This window comes from Cnephaeus nilssonii (genome assembly GCF_951640355.1).
Source record: "Cnephaeus nilssonii genome assembly, chromosome: 4".
Classification (NCBI taxonomy): domain Eukaryota; kingdom Metazoa; phylum Chordata; class Mammalia; order Chiroptera; family Vespertilionidae; genus Cnephaeus; species Cnephaeus nilssonii.
Window position 1 is genome coordinate 57,728,246 of NC_137075.1, and position 21,740 is coordinate 57,749,985.

General features: G+C 42.1%; 1 protein-coding gene across 12 annotated transcripts in view; it reads left to right on the plus strand.

Moving 5' to 3' along the window:
• The window catches only part of TCF12 (transcription factor 12), a 374,687-nt gene that overhangs the window by 290,756 nt on the left and 62,191 nt on the right, over positions 1 to 21,740 (plus strand). Inside the window, exon 1 of one of the 12 annotated variants that reach the window (XM_079767774.1) lies at positions 19,502 to 20,606. The exons of 10 other annotated variants lie outside the window; for them this stretch is intronic. In XM_079767774.1, the coding sequence (XP_079623900.1) occupies positions 20,538 to 20,606 (69 nt within the window). In that variant the 5' untranslated portion in view covers positions 19,502 to 20,537. Of the gene's footprint in view, positions 1 to 19,501; positions 20,607 to 21,740 lie in introns of those variants that run through there. One more of the 12 variants, XM_079767775.1, reaches the window with a different exon arrangement.

Below are 21,740 nucleotides of genomic sequence, written 5' to 3' on the forward strand. Positions count from 1 at the left end.
TTTGTTGGTCAAATTTATTTTTAATTGGTTTTGTTGTTTAAGGACCTATCACCATCTAAAGGGTTGATGTAGAAAAAGCACAGACTTCCAGATAAGCAGATGATGGATTTTATCTGGCCTCAGCTTCTTTTTATTTTATAACCTTGAAGAAATTGCTTTCAAGTTATCTGAATACCAAGTTTCTATTTGTAAAAGGAGAAATTAATGCCTGTCTCAAATGGTAGTTTGAAGGCATTATGTGCTACGTGTAGAATAGACACTCAGTAACTGTTCTTTATTTTTGGTAGTTTCTACCACTACAGTCTGAAATTTAAAGAAACTTTAGCATCTCATATTTACAAAATTTTGTTGAAAAGCAAGGAAATTTTTGAAAATATAAGGAAGGATGCATGGAAACTGCTGTTGTTGTTTAAAAGCATTCATTTTCAGAAAAGAAACCTCTGAAAGGAAGGAAAATGTGTTGAATTAAATTCCGCTGCCTAGAATTCATACTAATTATTTTTGTTTTCTGAACTATCAAAGTCTATGTCTTTTTTCTTTCTTTCTTTTTTTAATCATTGGTTGAACATCCTTGTGAGCCTCTGAAGCATTTCTCAGATGGAGAGAAGTATCTTTGCTTCTTATTCTTTATTTCTTAACTTGGTATTAGTAATTCCAAACATATATCTATTTTTAAAATATGCTACAGAAGATGCAGAATTCTGAAGTAAGAAAGAAGCAAGACACTTTCAAGATTTTTATCACCTGAAACTAAACACCTAGACAAATTCTAGAATGCCTTTAGACAAATTTCTAAAGTTATATTCTGGTTATATTATAGCTTTTGAACATCAAATCCTGGCGGTGCATCAAAATGGCATGTTTCACTCATTTGAAAATAACTAGTTTGCAGTCCCATAAATAGGCTGATAACAGAATCTATTTGTTTCTTTATCAAATGTTATTCTGTCCTTTGTCCTGTTTTTAAGTGTGTATATATTTTCCCACAAAAGCCATTACAGTTTATCAGATAATTTCTTTGCTTTTCAGTTAAACTCTCAAAATGTATTTTACCATCCCAGCCATCAAGAAAAATATATTTTCTAACTCTTCCTCCCCCACCACCTGTAAGTTACTTGACTGTTTTTGAGATGAATCAAAGCAGCTTAGATTCCACCTTTTCTTGCTTTGCTACAGACAGGTACAGAGGTCTGTATCTTTTGGATTGGTAATTGACTACAGTTTAAGAAATTATGCTTTCCATTTTCCCCAAAGTTTATTTAATTGGAAATGGCTTTTATTAAAATTTATTGACTTTGAGAGAGAGAGAGAAGAAGGGAGAAGGTGGGGAAGGAGAGAGAGAGAAATCTCTTTGTTGTTACACTTATTTATTCATTTACTAGAGGCCTGGTGCATGAAATTCATGCACTGGGGCGGTGGCGGGGGGTGGGGGTCCCCTCAGCCAGGCCTGCGCCCTCTCGTAGGCCCTGAGCATCAGGCCTAAGCCGGCAGTCAGACATCCCTCTTGCAGTCCAGGGCTCTTGCATTCCAGGACCCCTCACTCCTTACCATCCGCCTACAGTGGAGGCGGGAGAGGCTCCTGCCACCACCACTGCGCTCGCCAGCCATGAGCCTGGCTTCTGGCTGAGCGGCACTCCCCCTGTGAGAGCGCACTGACCACCAGGGGACAGCTCCTGTGTTGAGCGTCTGCCCCCTGGTGGTCAGTGCGCATTATAGTGACAGGTCGTTCCTGGTCGTTCCACTATTAGGGTCAATTTGCATATTACCCTTTTATTATATAGGATTGGCTGATTCTTATATGTGCCCTTACCTGGGGATTGAACCTGTACCTTTGGCATATCCAGAAGACACTCAAACCAATTGAGTTATTCGGCCATGAGCAGAAATGGCTTATTTTTTTGATTAATATGAATTTTGAGTCATTTTTAGTATTAAATTTGAAATATTAGGGGCACTCCTTGAGATGACTAAGAAGATATCCTGAGGTATTACCACAAAGACCACTAAACCATGTCCAATAAGCCAGCATTTTCATATGCAGACTAAATAGAATTGGTAAAACTATTAAATAGAAAAAGTTAGAATATTAAATCCTGAGGTTGGCAAACCTAAGATTTTTTTAAATAGGAAAGAGATGACAAATACTTTCTGGAGCTGGTAGAAATAAATAATGTGAAAAACTACCAGTGTGGCTCAGTTGGTTGGGCGGTGTCCCATGCACCAAAAGATTGCCAATTTTGATACTGGAGTTGGGGGCACAGACACCCCTTGTGGGTTCTTTAGCCACAAAGTTTGAAGAATAAATTTGCGGAATAAAAGATTTTAAATAAAAATGTGGAAGTTTATTGGAAGCATATACAAACTCCCCTGGGGAGTGGTCCCCAAATGGGAAAAGCCTGCTCTCTCTCTCTAAAATGGGGGGAAAAATCAGACATCCCTCTTGCAGTGTGGGGCCCTCACATTCTGGGACCCCTCGCTCCTTACCACTAGCCTGCAGTGGAGGCAGGAGAGGCTCCCACCACCACCACTGCGCTCGCCAGCCGTGAGCCCAGCTTCTGGTTGAGCAGGGGGAGCGCACTAAGCACCAGGGGGCAGCTCCCATGTTGAACATCTGCCCCCTGGTGGTCAGCACATGTCATAGCAACCGGCCGTTCTGCCATTCAGTCGATTTGCATATTAGCCTTTTATTATATAGGATGTCACCCCAATAAATGCAATAAAAAATTTTTTAAAGAGTACTGGCTATCTGAATCAGTAAGGAAAAGGTCAAGAGTTAGAACTATAGAAAACTGTTACTTCCACTTTATCCATGAAAACAGCAAGTTGAGCATCAAATAGAGTATTCTCAAAGGATATCACCTATGGAAGTCACTAGGAAGTTAAGGTTACAGTGTGTCACTAGGCCTTTAAGATTAGTAAGTGTGTTATTAGGCCTTTAATAATAATAATAAGAATAATTTTAGTGATTGCACAATAAACAGTATTTACTCTCAGTTCCAGCTTCAGCAGAACTTCATGAATGAACCCTTTAGTTCTTGAACATAAGTTGGAATAGGTTTTTGCTTAGCTCCAATGGCAGACAAACATAGAGGATACACAACAACTGTAGGTACTTTAGAGTTTCTTATTTCTGGCTGTTAGATAAGCTGTCTCTATTTGAAGACTACCATGATATAAAATTTCCAAAGTGGTCAATTCTTTCTCTGACCTTATAGGTCAGACTAGCAGAAAATTTTTAGTGTATAAAGGGAATGGTTCTAAAATTCATTCCAACTTTATATTCAATTTGGTCAGTGAGTGAAAGATTTTCTTCATACATAAGTAAGAAGAAATAGCCACTGTTTATGCTGACAGTAACTACTGTTCAGAACAGTGCCAGAATTGTATCATTGCAGATAATAAGCTTTTAATTCATAGTTATAAGATGTTCATTTTTGTGACAAGCCAGTGATGTCTTTGATCTAATTCAAGTAAAAAAGCAGAAGGAAAAGTGACCAGTGAGTCCTATGTATCCAGTTGTTTGTACTGATGTGAAGTGGTTGTAGAGTGATAATTGTTATTTTCTGACCTCTTTTTAAAGAAGAAAGAACATGGCTGAATTTCAGAGTTGGCTTTTAAGGTTTATTGAACTCTTCAGCTGCTAGTTTTTCAACTTGTTGAGACTTCACAAACCAAATATCCCACGTGTGTGTGTGTGTGTGTGTGTGTACACATATGCGTGTGTGTAACTTGTATGGTTTTTAAAGTGTATGTGGTTGAATTCTGTAAATGCTTTTTAGAGTTTAAGCCCATCCTCAGGGTTTTCAACATCAATAGAAATGTGAAGTTTTTGTTTTGTTTTTTTCCCCAAATGAAATTTAGGGTTATTTTTTCAAGTATAAGGAAAGAAGGAATAAATTATGAAAATTTAAATTTTATTACTGGGGTTCTTTGGGGCTCCGGATTTCATTCAAAGTTAGGGAAGGCATTTACATCCTGAGTAATGTGCTGACATAAAATTTGGCATCACTGATACTCTCTTTGTTTGATTTTACTTTGAAAAGTCATTTGTTTTACTTGTATGATATCTAATTTAGAGGAGTGTAATCTATCTTATGTAATAAAGAGGCAATATGCAAATTGACCCTCATGCCCTCGTGTCACAAGATGGCCGTCCCCACATCGTCACAAGATGGCCGGCAGGGAGGGCAGTTGGGGGGACCAGGCCTGCAGGGGAGGGCAGTTGGGGGCGACCGGGCATGCAGGGGAGGGCAGTTGGGGGTGATCAGGCCTGCAAGGGAGCAGTTAGGTGTCAATCAGGCCGGCAGGGGAGCAGTTAGCGGGCTATCAGGCTGGCAGGCAGAGTGGTTAGGGGCAATCAGGCAGCCAAGCAGGCGAGTGGTTAGGAGCCAGCAGTCCCGGATTTTGAGAGGGATGTCCGACTGCCGGGACTGCTGGCTCCTAACCACTCGCCTGCCTGGCTGCCTGATCGGACCTAAACCAGCAGTCGGACATCCCCTGAGGGGTATCAGATTGGTGAGAATGCAGGCTGGGCTGAGGGACACACACCCCCCGGTGCACGTATTTTGTACACCGGGCCTCTAGTCCTACATAATAAAAGGGTAATATGTAAATTGCCATCACTCCACTACGCCCACGATTGGGCCAGCGGCAGGCGCAGGGGGCGGGACTCGGGATGGCCGGGGTGGCTGATTGGGCCGGCGGGATGCTGAGCTCACGCTGGCAGTGGCGGCGCGAGCTCAGCGTCTGTGCCATGGCTGCGCTGGAGGCTTTTGAAAGGCCTGGTGCACCAGCGGACAGACAGCCAGCTCCCCCGCGATTGAAAGCGGGGAGCTGTGTGTCCGCTCCAGCACCAGCGGACCCCCTGCCATCAAAAGCGGGGAGCAGGCTTTGAGGGGCAGTGGATATGGCCTGGATGGCAGGTTAGGCCTAGGGGACCCTACACGTACATGATTTAATCATGCACTGGGCCTCTAGTATATATATAAAAGCCTAAGCGACCGGGTGACCAGCTGGTAGCTATGACACACACTGACCACCAGGAGGCAGATGCTCAATGCAGGAGCTGCCCCCGGTGGTCAGTGTGCTCCCACAACCAATCTCGCATGACCAGCCAACTTCCCGCGGTCCCTCCCCCCGGCCAGCCAGCCCCAATTGGCCCCGCTCATTCCACCCCCCACCTCTGGCCAACCTCTCACAGTCCCAGCCTGATCGGCCCCGATCACCAGCCAGGCCGAGGGACCCCACCCATGCATGAATTCGTGCACTGGGCCTCTAGTCCTATCTAATAAAGATGGAATATGCAAGTTGACCGTCACACCATCACAAAGATGGCAGAGGCGGGGTTTCCATAACACAAGATGGCTGTACCCATAGCAGAGGCCGAGTTCCTGTAACGAGCCTTAAGCAGCAATCAGCAGGGACCTGAGGCCGCGTGGCGCTGGGTTGGGGCAAGGGGCCTGAGCCTGAGCCCCCAGCCTGGCAGGGCTTGACAGGGGACCTCAGGCCACATCCCCTGCCCCGGCACTGGGTCAGGGGACCTGAGGCCACGCCCCCCTCCTGGAGGAGCTTGATTGGGGACCTCAGGCCATGCCCCCCTCCCAGAGGAGCTTGATTGGGGTCCTCAGGCCATGCCCCCTGCCCGGCAGGGCTTGATGAGGGACCTCAGGCTGCGCCCCCTGCCCTGGCGCCAGGTTGGGGGACCTTAGGCCACGCCCTCACTGGGCGGAGCTTGACAGGGGACCTCAGGCCATGCTTCCCACCCCGGCACTGGGCCAGGGGACCTCAGGCCGCCCCCCACACCCAGCGGGGCTTGACGGGGGTGGGGCTGGCCGGGTCTGGATCTAGCCCAATGGGAGTGGGGCCGGCTAGGTCTGGGTCTTGCGTGATTTTGAGGCACACGTGGGTGGGCAGGGACTTGACTCTGGTTCCTGTGGCATGCCCCAGACTCCGACAGAAGGAAGATTTTCATATACATTTTACTAATTTTTTTTTTTATCTCTGACACTTCTATTATAGAGAAAGGGCAAATAGCAATACTAAAATATTTCCTCTGATTAATTCCCTTTTAATGTGCATGAATTTCATGCACCGGGTCACTAGTATCCTATATAATAAAAGCCTAATATGCTAAGTGTCCAGTCGTTTGTTCAGCCAATCAAAGTGTAATATGCTAATGATACGCTAAGGCCACTCAACCACTTGCTATGACGTACACTGACCACCAGGGGGCAGACGCTCCGACTGGTAGGTTAGCTTGCTGCTGGGGTCCGGCCAATTGGGACTGAGCAAGACAGGCTGGACACACCATGGAGCCCTCCCGCAGTCCCTCCCTGGCCCCAGTCGTGCACCATTGGGGTCCCTCGGCCTGGCCTGCACCTCCTCGCAATCCAGGACCCCTTTGGGGATGTTGGAGAGCCAGTTTTGGCCCAATCCCACAGGCCAGACCAGTGGACCCCACTGGTGCATGAATTCATGCATCGGGCCCCTAGTATAATATATAGATAAATTCATGTAGTTGGCCTTTTAAGTGTTTTAAAAACATGAATAGTCTCCTGATAATTTCTAATATCTCTCCTATATTTATATTCACTGAATAGATTTTTTTAAAAGAATAGTATGTTGATTTTTAGAGAAAGAGGAAAGGAGAGAGAGAAACGTCGATGTTCTCTCAAACATAATTGATTGGCTACCTCCTGCATGCCATGTGCCTGGGCATGTGCCCTTGACCAGGAATCAAACCTGCAATGTCCTGGTGCATGGGATGACTACTGAGCCACACTGACCAAGGAGTTACTGAATAGATTTTAAACTCATTTTAAAGTGTTGACCATTCAAAGTTTTCATCTTTTATTATAGTAAACCCTTGATTTTACGGACCTCCATTAAATGGACTTTGGATGTAACGGACATTTCCCGTCTGTATGTCATATGTGAAAATTAACGCCCTGTTCATTTTAAAAATGCTTATATCCAAGATTTGCTTATAATTAAACTAACAGGGTTTTTTTGTTGTTGTTGTTATTATTATCTCACTGTTATTTTTAATAAATGTTATTCAAGAGGCTATATGTTGGGGGAAAAAAGCACTGTAGTATTTTTGCCAACATAAATAAATTCTGCTTATCTACAACTATAGTCTATGTATTTAAATCAAGAATCACCACTCTTAATATTGGGCAAACGATTAGCACATGATCATACCACATGGTGCTCAGTAATTGGTTCTGTTGTCTCATGGTGTGACTTTCTTCAGTAGTTTTAAGGCATGCTGGCTGATGTTACCATGTTCTTACATGCAGTAAGCCACGCCCAGCCAAGTGCATTTGATTACTCAAGATGACCCATGAATGCCGCATTTACTAGACCTACTCATTATAAACTTAAAATTACAGTAGTGCATATAGAAAACTTTTCTGTGAAATTAAACTTTTCTTGCTTAATTTTAATTACACAAATGTGTCTACATAAGGAAAAATAAGTAAACTAATTTGTCAACTTTTTAACTTATGCATTCAGAAACTCTGTACTTTGTAACAGACACCCCCTCGCCTGAATTAGTCCATTATATCAAGGTTTTACTGTATCTGCAATTATGTTAGTACATAACCCAATATATCTATACCAATATAGATTCTATAGAACTAATATAGATTCTATATTATAAAACCTTTAGCATGCTTAAACTTTATAAAAGCGTATTAGGGCAGGGGAAAAGCTCCAGTTTTCTCATCATGAAAGTGAAAGTCTTTTCAGTGGCTAAGATTACTGAAATTCTTCCCATTTACACAGTATAGTCTTACCCTCGGTTAGATATATTAGAACCAGCAAAACCTGCATTTGATTTTCCATGTAAATTTTTATCATTTGATAGTTGTGTTCTTACAATTACATAATCTTTATTCCAGTTTCAACAATATTAGCACAGTTTGAACCTTTTTTTATGCATCCATCATTTAAGTCTGAAATAACCAGTGTCGGGGCAACAGGTGTCCTCAAGATCCCACACCTATTGTACCCTGTAAACTTTCCAACCTACATATTCATTACAGCCACCTTTGTTTATAGTCTGCTTAACAATCTCTTTTACTGATCTACTAAATTATCCAGCCTGAAGGCACAAAGAAACACATCACAGGCCCAACTTCTGTACAGTGAGGAGCCACAGCCTACTTAATTAAGATGGGCTCCCTCTTGCCTCCTTAACTCTTCATTCCTTGCTAAAAGTATAACACAGGCATCTCTGTAGAGGCTTACATGTTCATTTGAAGGACATCGCCAAAAATACTTTATTTTCCATATGATGCTATGTTAAACATAATATATTTGACTTGTAGATCAAATTGCACATTAGTGAGAAACAAAAGTTGTCAAATGAGGAGAGAAACCAAGATGGTGGCATAGGTTAAACACCTAACCTGCAGCCTGGCACAACAATTTCAAAAATAGAACTAAAAGACAAAACGGACATCATCCAGAACCACAGGAAAGCTGGCTGACTGAAACGCCCACAACTAGAAGGAAAGAGAAAACCACAAGGAAAATCAGAGAAGCCGTAAAAGCCTGAGGTATGGAGACACAGGCGGAGACACGGGCGCGCGCGTGTGCGGGGAGGACGGAGCCGGAGAGGACAGGGTGGCTGAATGCCTGGCCGGCGTTCTCTAGCGGGAAGGAGATAAAAGCTCCAGATTGCACTGAACCCCAGCTCCGACTGCACTGAACCCCAGTTCCGGGCGAGACCCTGGGAAGCCAGCTCATACTGGGGTAATCTGGGCTGTAAGGCGGAAACGCAGAGGAGCGGCGAAAGGCAGAGCTCCAGAGGCACGCACGGGAATGCGCGCAGAGGATGGTCTGTTGCCTGTGCCGCTGAATTACCCTAGCGGGAAGGAGACAAAAGCTGTGGACTGCGCTGAACCCCAGTTCCGACTGCACTGAACCCCAGTTCCGGGCGGGACCCTGGGGACCCAGGCTCATACTGGGGGAATCTGGGCTGTAAGGCGGAAACGCAGAGGAGCGGCGAAAGGCAGAGCTCCAGAGGCGCGCACGGGAATGCGCGCAGAGGATGGTCTGTTGACTGTGCCGCTGAATTGCCCTAGTGGGAAGGAGACAAAAGCTCCAGACTGCGCTGAGCCCCAGTTCCGACTACACTGAAACCCAGTTCTGGGCGAGAATCTGGGAATCCAGATTCATTGGGGGAGAGACTAGACTGTTTGGCAGCGCGTGAAACTCCAGGGCGCCTTTCTCTCAGGGGTGTTTGCAGGGAGTACAGAGGAACACTGAGGGACACTGAGACCCAGGAACCTCATAGGGCGGGGCTAACGGGAAGCCAAGGCTGTAGGCTCCACCCTGAAACTCCGCCCCATCCAAGCTGAGCACAGAGGCTTTTACAATTTTGCAAGTCTAGTTGAATAAGGCTGTCTCCCAGTGTAGACACAGCTGATCCTCACAGCCAATTGGACTGGAGGTCAAATCCTCCCAGTGTACCAACAGCAATCAAGGCTTAACAACACCAAGACTTTGCACTCAGCCCACAAAGGGGGGTACCAAGAGCGACCACCTAGGGAGATTGGGGAAACTGAGCTACCGGCCCTTATAGGTCACTGACCACACAAAGCCACTCCATCAACATAGGGAGGCAGCCAAAATGTGGAGACACCGAAGCAGGTCACGAATAGAAGAGATGGAGGAAAGTAAACTAATGAACGACACAGTGTTCAGAACCACATTTATAAGGTTACTTAAGAATCTTCTGGAGGACCAAGATGGCAGCATAGGGCAGACGCCTGATTGTTGTCTACCACAACAATTTTGAAACTACAACTGGAAAACAGAGCAGACACCATCCAGAACCACCGGAGGGCTGGCTGAGCGGATGCTCTACAACTAGAATAAAAGACAGGGGGACGCGGGATGATGCTGATGCCGGTGAGCCAAAGATCACACTTTAAGAACTACGGCTCTGGTGACACAATGGCGGCCTGGAACGTGCTCGGCGCGGTTCCCCCAGCGGTCTCCGGCTGAGGGGACGGCTCCGCTCGCTGCCAAGCACGGACAGACGAGCCCCTGGGGGACATGGGGTGGGAGACTCCGCGCTTGCTGACCTCCGAGTCATTCGAGAATCTCTGCACCCCGGAAGCGGCCAGGTGTACATGCCCGGCGACCGGCCGCCACTGCAGACCCGAGCGCTGTCGCAGCGACCTCGGACCAGCCCGCCGCCGCGCACCGGGCGCACCGGAGCCTCGCCGAGCCCACCGCCCAGCGAGTTCCGCGGCAGCCGCCCCGGAACTTTGAGAAAATGGCCAGAGGAATTGCTGAGAAGGAATTGACCGATGGGAGTTGGGATCAGGAAGACGAGGCCCCGCTGGGTCCCGGATCCAGGTGCGCTCGCCCGGCGACTGGTCGCCGCTGCAGACCCGAGTGCCGCCGCAGTGACCTCGGACCAGCCCGCTGCCGCGCACTGGGCGCACCGGAGCTTCGCCGAGCCCGCTGCCCGGCGAGTTCCGCGGCAGCCGCCCCAGAGCTTTGAGAAAATGGCCGAAGGAATTGCTGAGAGGGAATTGACTGTCAGGAATTGGGATCAAGAAGACGAAGCCCCGCTGGGTCCCGGGTCCGGGTGAGGCCGCGCTCCCCTGGGTCCGGGCGAGGCTGGGACCCGGGTCAGGGTGAGGCTGAGTCCCGGGTCCGGGTGAGGCCGCACCCCTGGATCGGGGCGAGACCAAACCAGAGGGAGTCGGACCTGCATTAACACCATTTGTCCACCATCCAGAACTGAAAAGTCAGTGCCGACATGTACACATAAGGAACTGGTGGACATTGAAATTGGGTCTCAAAAGAACTGTTGGTCCAGAAGGAAACTCACTACAGACTGATTCATTTGCCTGTCAGCATAACTATTATTGCTCGTCTCACATTCGGTTCTTATAAGTATATTTCTAGTAACACGTGATCTCACTCATCTAGGGGAAATGATGAACAACATAGACTGATGAACAAGAACAGACCCAGAAACAAGGAGGCATTGATCGGACTGTCGGGCCTCGGAGGGAGGGTGGGGGGAGGGGGGAGAGATCAACCAAAGGACTTGTGTGCATACATACAAGCCTAACCAATGGTTGGGGACAACAGGAGGGTGGGGGCATCCATGGGGAGGGGTGTGGGATGGGAATGGGGGAATGAGGACAAATATGTGACACCTTAATCAATAAAGAAATTAAAAAAAAAAGTTGTCAAATGAATTGAACAAGAGCAAAGTTCAATAAGAGTTGTTACTTACCTATTGTAAGATAGCAACCTTTTCCTCTTTTTTCTCACTATTTTGTTCTAGACTCTAGAAAACTTTTTAAAAAGATTTTAGTTTTAAACGAAACTATTACTAGGTAATCGAAGTATATTACTAATCCCTTGTGAAAATACTTCATTTGCTAGTATAAATGTTATTAGAATATAAGGCATTTGGATTTTTAGCTTAAAACTGAGAAGTTATAATTATGTTTTTGGATTCTCTTTTGTATCAGCCTATCATGTGAGGCTTTAGTTTTTTAATTATGCCACTTGCAGAGATGATTATAAAAATACTAGAGGCCTGGTGTATGAAATTTGTGCACAGGTAGGGTCCCTAGGCCTGGTCAGTGATCAGGGCCATTCAGGGCCTTCCGGCTGCTGGCCAGGTCCTTCCTTCATTCCACACCGCCCCCTGGTGGTCAGTGCACGTCATAGCTAGTGATCGAACTCCAGGTCGAACTCCCACGGGGACACTTTGCATATTAGCCTTTTATATATAGAGACTAGAGGCCCATTGCATGAAATTCATGCACAGGTAGGGTCCCTATGCCTGGCCGGCAATCAGGGCCGATCAGGTTTCCCGCTTCCCCACCTCCTCCTTCACTTGCCACCCATGTGCCACCACCGTGTGGTTCCCCTGCCTCCCTGCCTCCCCACCTCCTCCTTCCCTTGCTCCTTTAGTGCCCCCCCACCACCGCTGGTCGCCTGCCATGTTCCGCATCACCCGCTGGTGATCAGCGCACGTCATAGCGAGCGATCAAACTCCTAGTCTCTCGATAGAACTCCCTGAGGGGACACTTTGCATATTAGCCTTTTATATACACTGAGTGGCCAGATTATTATATCTCTGAACGCATAATAATCTGGCCACTCACTGTATATCCTATATAATAAAAGGCTAATATGCAAATCGACAAGGAGTTCAACAAGCAGGCAGGCCGGCCAACCTCCCATGTCCCCTCCCCCTGGCCAGGCTGACCAGACCCCACCCATGCACGAATTCATGCACCGGGCCTCTAATACACACACACACACACACACACACACACACACACACACACACTCTGAGTGGCCAGATTATTATGCATTCAGAGATCATAAATATTTGGCCACTCAGTGTATATAGATAGTTTAAGGTTGCTGTGGACACTAGCTATTATCTATGCTAGTGAGTCACAGCCTGGGTCTTCAAAAACAGTAATCTGACAAGATAGAAAATATTTCAGAATACCTATCAAATTGTGTAATTGATTGAAATAAAATTACCCATGCTAGTTAAAACAAGTTTCTTGTATTAGAATTATTTCAACTTAGCATGGCAATGCTTCATTTTCCTTTAATCAGAAGTTCTGAATGGAAGTTATATGGCTTTGTTTTTGGTTTATTAAGAAGGGGAAAATATTCATTATAACTCAGTAAAAAGGAGTTTGGAAGACCAAAAACTTTCAAAATAGGAATTCAGTGTTTTGGGGTGGAGTAGATAATAAAAGGTTTTATTGGCGGTGAAATGGCTAGGAAATCTTTGGCCTAGTTTATTTTAATGCCTATATTTTGCAGAAATGGAAACTTAGACTCAGGAAAATTCAAGACCTAGCCTAAACTCTCATGCCTCCTAAAAGGTGCAGGTGAAATCCAGATTCCTCCTATGTCTCCTGACTCCAAGTCCAGTGCTCTTTCTCATCATGACATCACGGCATTTGGAACCTGAGCAACCTCTCTCACATTACAGAGTTCAAATGAGTGGTAGGAAGACAATACTTCTGCCCTACTGTGTGTAGACGTGATGTAGATATAGAACAAGTAGCTTAACAGATTCCTTTTTCAAATTTTCCCATCTATTTCCCAATCTGTCTGGTACACGACACAGATTGTTAGAGTGGTATATTGCCTTCATTGGTGCAGCATATCAAACATTAGTCAAACTATTTTTGTTTTGCCTTGTTCTAAGTTTAACTGACATCTCCTATCTCCCCCTGCCTAATATACCTGTCTTCAATGTGTTTTCAAAATGAAATGTTATTTGGCTTTTGTTGAGAGTGGTAACCAGAAATAACAGTAAGAAACCATATTTTACCCCTAGCTGGTTTGGCTCAGTGGATAGAGTGTCAGCCTGCAGACTTAAGGGTCCCGGGTTCAATTCCGGTCAAGGGCACATGCCTGGGTTGCGGGCTCAATCCCCAGTAGGGGGCGTGCAGGAGGTAGCCAATTAATGATTCCCTCCTCATCATTGATGTTTCTATCTCTCTCTCCCTCCCTCTTCCTCTCTGAAATCAATAAAAAGATGTTTAAAAAACAAAAAACAAAACCCACCATACTTAAAGAGAGTTCTTTTCATAAATTCAGGATCTATGTGATTTCTTCCAATACATATAGCTAAAATTAACTGTGCTTTGTTATTTGATTGTTACAAATATGAGGAAGATGATAGACTTATTACTTAATTAAAGGTATGAAGTATTTAAAAAATTACTGCCACTAACAAGAATTTTTACTGAAACAAATAATAGATTTTGGGCCAGAAATAACATGTTATGTAGCTCTTCAGTTTGCAGATTCTTGAAATGGCTCTAGGCTAAGATGCAGATGTTCTTAAAAAATAATTTTAAAATAGAATAGAATATCTTGGTACTATTTCATTTTTCATAAAGGACCCGGCTCTTTCCAGGTCAGATGAAAAAAAATCGCACGGGGTCGGAAAAGGAAAAAGAAAAAAAAAAGACGGATGGCACTTTTCTAAGGGAGAGCTAATTCAACCCAAGAGCAAATTGTTTACCTTGTACGGATAATTTTTTAAATAGATTTGTTTGCTTACACTTTTTGTTGTTGTTGTTAGGTTGCCTAATAAGTCAGTAGTGCAAAGCTTTATCCAGTCTTGGAAGCTCTTCAGAAGTGCTAGCTTAGTAAGGAATTTAAAAACCTGGGTGTCCTCTTCATTCTTTTTTTTTTTTTTTTTCAACTTGTGCATATACCGTTAGGCAGTCCTGTGATTATAGAGCCATCTGCAGGGAAATTATCAAGTTGCAACATACTGGTGTTTTTACCATGTTATTTCAAGTGGTAAATGAGAAACGACAAACTGCAATTCCTGTGGGAAAAGAAATGGACAGCCAAGAGATGCAGGAATTATTAGGGAGGGGGGACCCCCCCCCTTAAATATTTCAAAGAAATGTGCTTTGTTACAGTTTGTGATTTTAAAAAAACATGCAATTTGCTTTGGGTTTTACATATTTTCAGGAATTACAGTTCTCTTATTTGAAAGGAGTGTCTAATGATTGCCTTTTAGAAGTTTTATATGACCTGTCAGTTCTGTTAGTGTTGATGTCAGAGGGATACTATTTATTTACCTCAGAAAGAGATTTATTTGCTTTCTCCTCCAGGAGATATGGTTGTTTTACACATCCTCATTATAGTCATGGTTGTCAAAAGGGGAGTTAAACAGGTATTCTTTTGCCCTATAAATGCAGTTTAATTAGCTGATTGTTTCCATTGACTATACAGGTATGTATTTTCTAATTTATTAATCATGAATCATTTCTAAAACTCAAGTTAGACTAGAGATTTTTGTAAATAGATAATAAATCTGATGTTCTTTGTCTGAGACAGGTGATGTTATTTGTGAACTTTAGCATATGTTTTTACTCTGCTCTGAGAAGTGTATGTTTATGTGTGTGTTAATATATTGAAATAAGTTGTATATCAATACTCAGACCAATCTGTAATATCATTCAGTATAACTCTGATTATTGGTTTGGCTAAGATTTAGGTACTCACATATAAGGCACAATTAGAACAAATTTTTCTTCATATCACCTGAATAAAGATCACAAAATCAGGTTTTTTATTTTTAATATTTTCATACAGTGGAAAGACAATATCTGGAAGTCTTTTTACTGATTGATTGGTATCAGCAAGATGAATGATACTGTTGAATTAGAAAGGTGCACTATATAATTTTAGGTCAATAGCATTTTTAAATAATATGCATTGAATGTTATTGGATTGGTTTAAGAGGGATGCATTGTTTTACTAGAATTTTATATTCTTAACTAGTGACCTGGTGCATGAAATTTGAAATTTGTGCACATTAAAAGGGAATTAATTAGAGGAAATATTTTAGTATTGCTATTTGCCCTTTCAAGTGTCAGAGATGAAAGAAAATTAGTAAAATGTATATGAAAATCTTCCTCCTGTGAGAGTCTGGGGCGCGCCACGGGAACCAGTCAAGTCCCTGCCCATCCACGTGCGCCTCGAAATCGCGCAAGACCCAGACCCGGCCGGCCCCACCCACATTGGGCTAGATCCAGACCTGGCCGGCCCCATCCCCGTCAAGCCCTGCTGGGTGGGGGGGCGCACCTTGAGGTCCCCAGGCCAGGGGGCGCGGCCTGAGGTCCCCCGTCAAGCCCTGCCAGGCAGGGGGCACAGCCTCACGTCTCCCGGCTCTGGCCGGGGTAGGGGGCACACCTTGAGGTCCACGTCAAGCCCCGCCAGGCGGGGGCGTGGCCTGAGGTCACCCGGCCTGGGCCGGACTGGGGGGCACACCTTAAGGTCCTCCGTCAAGCCCCACATGGTAGGGGGTGTGGCCTCAGGTCCTCTGGCCTGGTGCTGGGGTGGGGGGTGTGGCCTCAGGTCCCCCGTCAAGCCCTGCTGGGCGCGGGGCATGGCCTGAGGTCCCCTGTCAAGCCCCACCAGGCGGGGGGTGCAGCCTCAGGTCCCCTGCTCCAGCCCAGTGCCACGCAGCCTCAGGTCCCTGCTGATGGCTCGTTTAGGCTCCTTATGGGAACTCAGCCTCTGCTGTGGGCGCAGCCATCTTGTGTTATGGAATCCCCGCCTCTGCTGTGGGCGCAGCCATCTTGTGTTATGGAATCCCCGCCTCTGCTGTGGGCGCAGCCATCTTGTGTTATGGAATCTCTGCCTCTGCTGTGGGCGCAGCCATTTTGTTACAGTGTGATGGTCAATTTGCATATTCCTGCTTTATTAGATAAGATTTCTTTTTTGTGAAAAGAAAATATAATGTTTAGATATAAAACCTAGAATTTGATGTCTGATTTAGTTAGCCAACTAAATAAATACTGCACGCTTAGGAGACAGCATGCACTCACAAGTCATCTCTTTACAAGCTAAGTAAGAGGAGGCTTTGAGAAAGGTCTTTTGCTTTGTATCACCCCACTTGTAGGTTCTTTCACTTACTATTCTCTTAAACCTATCTTTATCCCCAACATCCTTTGCAGCCAATAATTTGTTAGTTATTTACTTAATTTCACACTTTAGGAAAATAGAGAGTTCAGACCTGGCGGGGTGGCTCAGTTGATTGGAGCATTGTCCCCTACACCTGGGGGTTGTGGATGTGATTCCTGGGTTGTGGTTTGATCCCCAGTCGGGGCACCTATGGTAGACAACAATCAATGTTTCTCTCTCACATCAATGTTTCTCTTTCTCTTCCTTTCTCTCTCTAAAATCAATAGAAACGTATCCTCAAGTGAGGGTTTAAAACAACAATAATAAAAATTTAAATTAAAAAATGTACAATAAGATTAGTAACATTCAAGGTTTGTAATTCAATTAAATTATTTTGGAAAGCTTTTTATATTTTAGGTCACTCTTGAAACATTCTTGCTTTAAATTCAAAAACAGGTATGAGATTTATAGTGATCCAAATATCACATATAAAGAAGAGCTAATAAAATAGCTTAAAACACTGCATGGTTAATTCCAAGAAAGAGTGCATAGCTCTCCAAGGAAGATCTGTCAATGTCCCAATCAACAGAAAAATAAGGAAAAAGAAAATTTTTGCATAGGGACCTGGAATATAAACAAGTAGCCAGGAAGTCCCTACCCAGTAGACGTTTGAAAACATCTTTTCTTAAATCTTCAGTAAAGCAGTAAATTGCTTAGGCAAAGCACTTCATAGCTTTCTATTAGCTAGCTTACGTCTATACTTGATGGCTGTTAGAATGGCAATAAACATCACATCCTGAACCACTGAAAAGGGTAAGCATATTTGAAAATCAGTGAAATCCAGTAATTCTCAAACAAGGAATCATCAGTTTGTTAATAAAAGATGTGTGGCTCCAAGTAATTTTTTTTTTTTCAGGTTTCTCTGACATTTTCATGAATCATTTTGCCCTTGTATATAGTATCCCATTTGGCTATGAAACTTGGTGATTTTTTTAGATTTTGGACTAGGTGGTGTGACTGTTGAGTCAGATCACATAATCTTAGAATAATGCAAATGGTTACTTAGAATTGTGGATGGAAACAATTCAGGATAAAAAGTGCATGACAGTTCAGAGCTCCTATGCACACTGCATATCTGTCTGAAATCAGATTTAAAAAGTGGCCCTCGCTCCAGCTGACTCATTTTGTCAGACAAAGTCACAGGATTAACCCTTGACATGTTCCTTAAAAAAAAAAAAAAAAGGCAAAGATTAAACAACTGCATTGACTAGAGCAGCACTTGATCCATCTATATACATTTTTTCCCCTGTAATATGATTCTCCATAAGAAAAAAAAATGTGCTGCAGCTGTTATATAGATTAAATTATTTCAAAAAATATTTTTGAGGAAGAGAAGACGATTTTATCATAGAAGGTAATTCGTAACTGTGATAAAGAAATGACTATCTACACCAACCAATTTTAGTTTCTTTTAGGTAAGGTAATTTCAAAAAGATATTTTGGAGCAACAAACTTAAAAGGCCTTACCATAATGTACAATTAAAATATGGGAACATTTTATTTAGATTACTACTAGTTGGTTTTTTTTGTGTGATTATTTTTGAGGAATGAATTTAATGTCATATTTAGGTAGATCTACCTTACCACCACCACCCCTGTTTCTAGACACACTCTTAATTAGTAAGCTGTGTATACCTAGTGAATGTACTATGTATTTGGGGGGAGGAATCTTAAATACACATATATGGATTTTGTATCTCTGTTTTTGAGAATAGAAATGAAGAGTAGAAACAAAAGCTTTTAATTATTCAACTCTGTTTAGAAACTATTATATTTCACATTCAGGTTTCAGGTTTAACTGCAAACCTTACCTAGTTGTTTAATAAACTGCTTTAGAACAGTAAAAGATTATGCTGTCTGACTTTAATCTGAATTTCTTTTTTACTTGAATATTTGTTTATTCCTTTCAGAATATCAGCTAGCTGCCTAAAAGAACTAATGATAAAGTACTAAAATTTTTGTTGTGCTTTTAATAGCCAAGATTGTGTAGTTGGACTTACATTATGCTTTTGTTTTATCAGATAACATAGTACTCTCTCTTTCCTGGCAAGCCCCAGAGAAATGAGCCTGATGACTGTAGGTGGATTTTTTTTTAGCCCATATAAAGTTTTCTCAGTTTGGAATAATGATTGTAGGAAAAAAATGTTGAAGTATTGTCAGTGCTTTGTGGCTACCCTTCCCCCATCCTGCTTCAATTTCTATTCAAAAGTAAGGTGTGTGTTTTTAAATTAATCATTAAGAAAAAAGGAAATTTCATTTTAGATGGTTGATTTTTCTTTTTTTAAGAGTAGGTGTTCTGTTAGAAAAAAACTGTGTCTATGAAAGACTAAAATTTACTTGAATGGTTTTAAGGCATGGCATTGTTAATTGTAAATCAGAGCTTTTTACACAGTTCTCTAAGGATTGAAATGGGTCTTTGTGGTCTCTCAGGAGGGAGGAAGTTACAGACCACTCTGCAGACTGGCATTTTAATAGTCTGCTGTACAGTGATGTTCTTTTGCAGCTGCTGCTTAGTCTTTTCTATATCTGGAGAGTGTGGGGAGGTTTTATTGTTATTCCAATACCATCAGCTTTTAAAACATTGAAGTTAGCTGGCCTTATTATCTGACTTAGTTTTATTGCTATAATTTGATCAATATGTTTCATAAGAATGGGGGGTGCCTTATAAAATATTTCTAAGTTGGAGTTCTGCTTCATCAAAGATATCAAAAGTAATGTACCCCAATTTGTAGCCTATGAGCTCTTTTCTGATTAACACAGTACTGTTAGAACCTACAAGGCGCAGAGCGAAGCGATAGTACAAAGAAGCTTTGATAGGAGCATATCAGAGAAAAGTTGATATTCTAAAAAATTGTCCACACCAGTTTTTAAATAACAAAATGTGTTTGTGTGTGAGAAATACGGATTTGCAGACAATGTCTAAAACCTTTTGACTTCTAAATATAATGAATTTTTGAAATCTATGAGATTCAAACACTGATTATTTGTTCTTTTTGAGAAATTTAAGCATTAACATTAAAATATAAATATAAATATATAAACAATAATTAACTTAGAAGGAGGAAAGAGTTCAAAGAAACCTTTTTTAGGTTATCAGCCAGCATGTACATTCTGTCTCTTATACACACTGGCTTTTCACTTTTTTATAAGGGAATACAAAACCTTGTTTGTTTTTTCTATTACTGAATTGCTTAATACATATTAGATGTTCTAGAAGAGTGCAGCCCATTATAAACTTTTAATTGGTATAATGAATGAGGAATTTAAGGAGCTTTATAACTGAAAATCTATTTTTTGGACTGAACATATCCATGAAATATGTTCCTTACCCTTCTTTTTCAATAATACTTCTATAGTTTTTTTAAAAAAATCATTGTTAGTTCTACCTAGTTAAGAGGTACTTACATGACAGGTCCGCTTTCTCCAGGAAGTGATTTTGTACAAGGCTTAACTGCCTAGGTCCCTCTTATTACATATGATTCAGTGTTTCCAGTTTCTGATTGCTTGATCATGTGTTTATCAAAGTTGGAAGCAACTTTAGACCATGCCAGATGGTAATGTTGCTAGAGGTGTGGCAAGCTAGGTTTCCTAGCCACAAGTGCTCTGATTTAATTAAAACTAAAAACAGATGAGCAGATCTCTCCGTTTGCCTTTCTTTGAAATAGATAATCTCATATATATGGCAAAATTAATAATTCCTTGGGATATTTATTTCTAGGAAACTTTGCTTTTTTTATTTTTTAGCATTTGTAAGTGACATGTATTTTTTTATACCCTAAACTTTATCTTATCGCTATTCTCCACAATGCAAGGACTTAATAGAAATTGAAAGAGGTTACTTACGGCATAAACCCTCCCTCTCTGCTCTGTGAGTTGGTTCAGTCCTGTTTTGCATAAGTTCCTTTTGAGTAGATCCATGTGTGGATGCATAGTCCTGAAGACTTAACTCTAGCTGTGTGGATGTATGTCTTGGAGAGAATCTCTGTGCATTAGCTGCAAACAGTAACATTTTCAAAATCAACATGTATTGTGCTTATCCTGTTCCTGGAATGGGCAGCAATTCTTTGATGTATTACTACAATGGGAAAACAGTAAGTCTTTTTTCTTTGTTCATATAGCTTCTGACTGGCTTGTTTAATGGAAAACAGTGTAGATTAACTGCTTTTTACTAAAATCTGTGAGGTTTTGTTTTATAATTTTCTACAATACATTTAGATTGTGTATTTCTTTTGCAAGTAGTGTCAGTAAAGTTGTGCCTTTGACAGTTACTCAATAGTTGTTGGATTTTATTTTTAAATAGTATAGAAAATAAACTTGAATTTTTGAATTATTTGTAATGCCTGATTTCTTTACTAGCAATGAGCTTGAAAGTACTTTTGTTTTAATGTTTTACTATGTTGTAAACATATAATTATATATAAAGTACACACACATATATAGACAGAGAAGATTCTTTAATGTTTTCTAGATAGAAGGCAAAGATGAAAGTCATATTGGATATTCATAAAAATAACAAGTATGAAGCTCTGGGAATGATTAGGGAAGCAGTCAGCTAGTGAGGGCCGTATTTCCTGTTTGGAGTTTCAGGTCCAGAGCCTGACTTTACTGGGATACCATCTGTTTCCAATCAAACTAGAATTTTAACCCTGTGCAGATTCATAAAATAAATCACTATTTTTCAAAGAATGCATTTATATATTTCCCAAAGAATGTATTTCTGGTCGATTTACAGCACATGGTTAGATGTTTTAAAATAATACCTTTCTGTGTTGCTAAGTAAGACTTTTCTATTCTTTCATTACTTAGTATTAATTGTTTAGTATGTTTCTGCAAAAATATTTTTAAGTCAAGGATTTTGTATATTCTAAAAAGAGAGTGAACTTCTCTGGAAGAGACAATAGGAGGGAGTTATCTTGGTAAGATAATTGTTAAACATTATAAAAATGTTATACTAATGAATAACAATCTTGGGTTTGTGTCAGGAATTCAGTATTTTTCTCCTCAGTCATTCCCCAAGAAAGTTTTCCCTCAGGTGTCTTATTAAATACTTATATAACTTTAGTGTTTTGGTGGGGGGGTGGGGGGTTGTTTAGGAGTAGAGACATTTTTTATGTTAATGTGTGAAATTTTAGAGGAAATTTAATCACATTTCCCAAAATAGGTATGAAAATCCAGCTACATTTGTCCCTACCCTTTCTACCACTTGAATGTTTTAAAGTAGCATA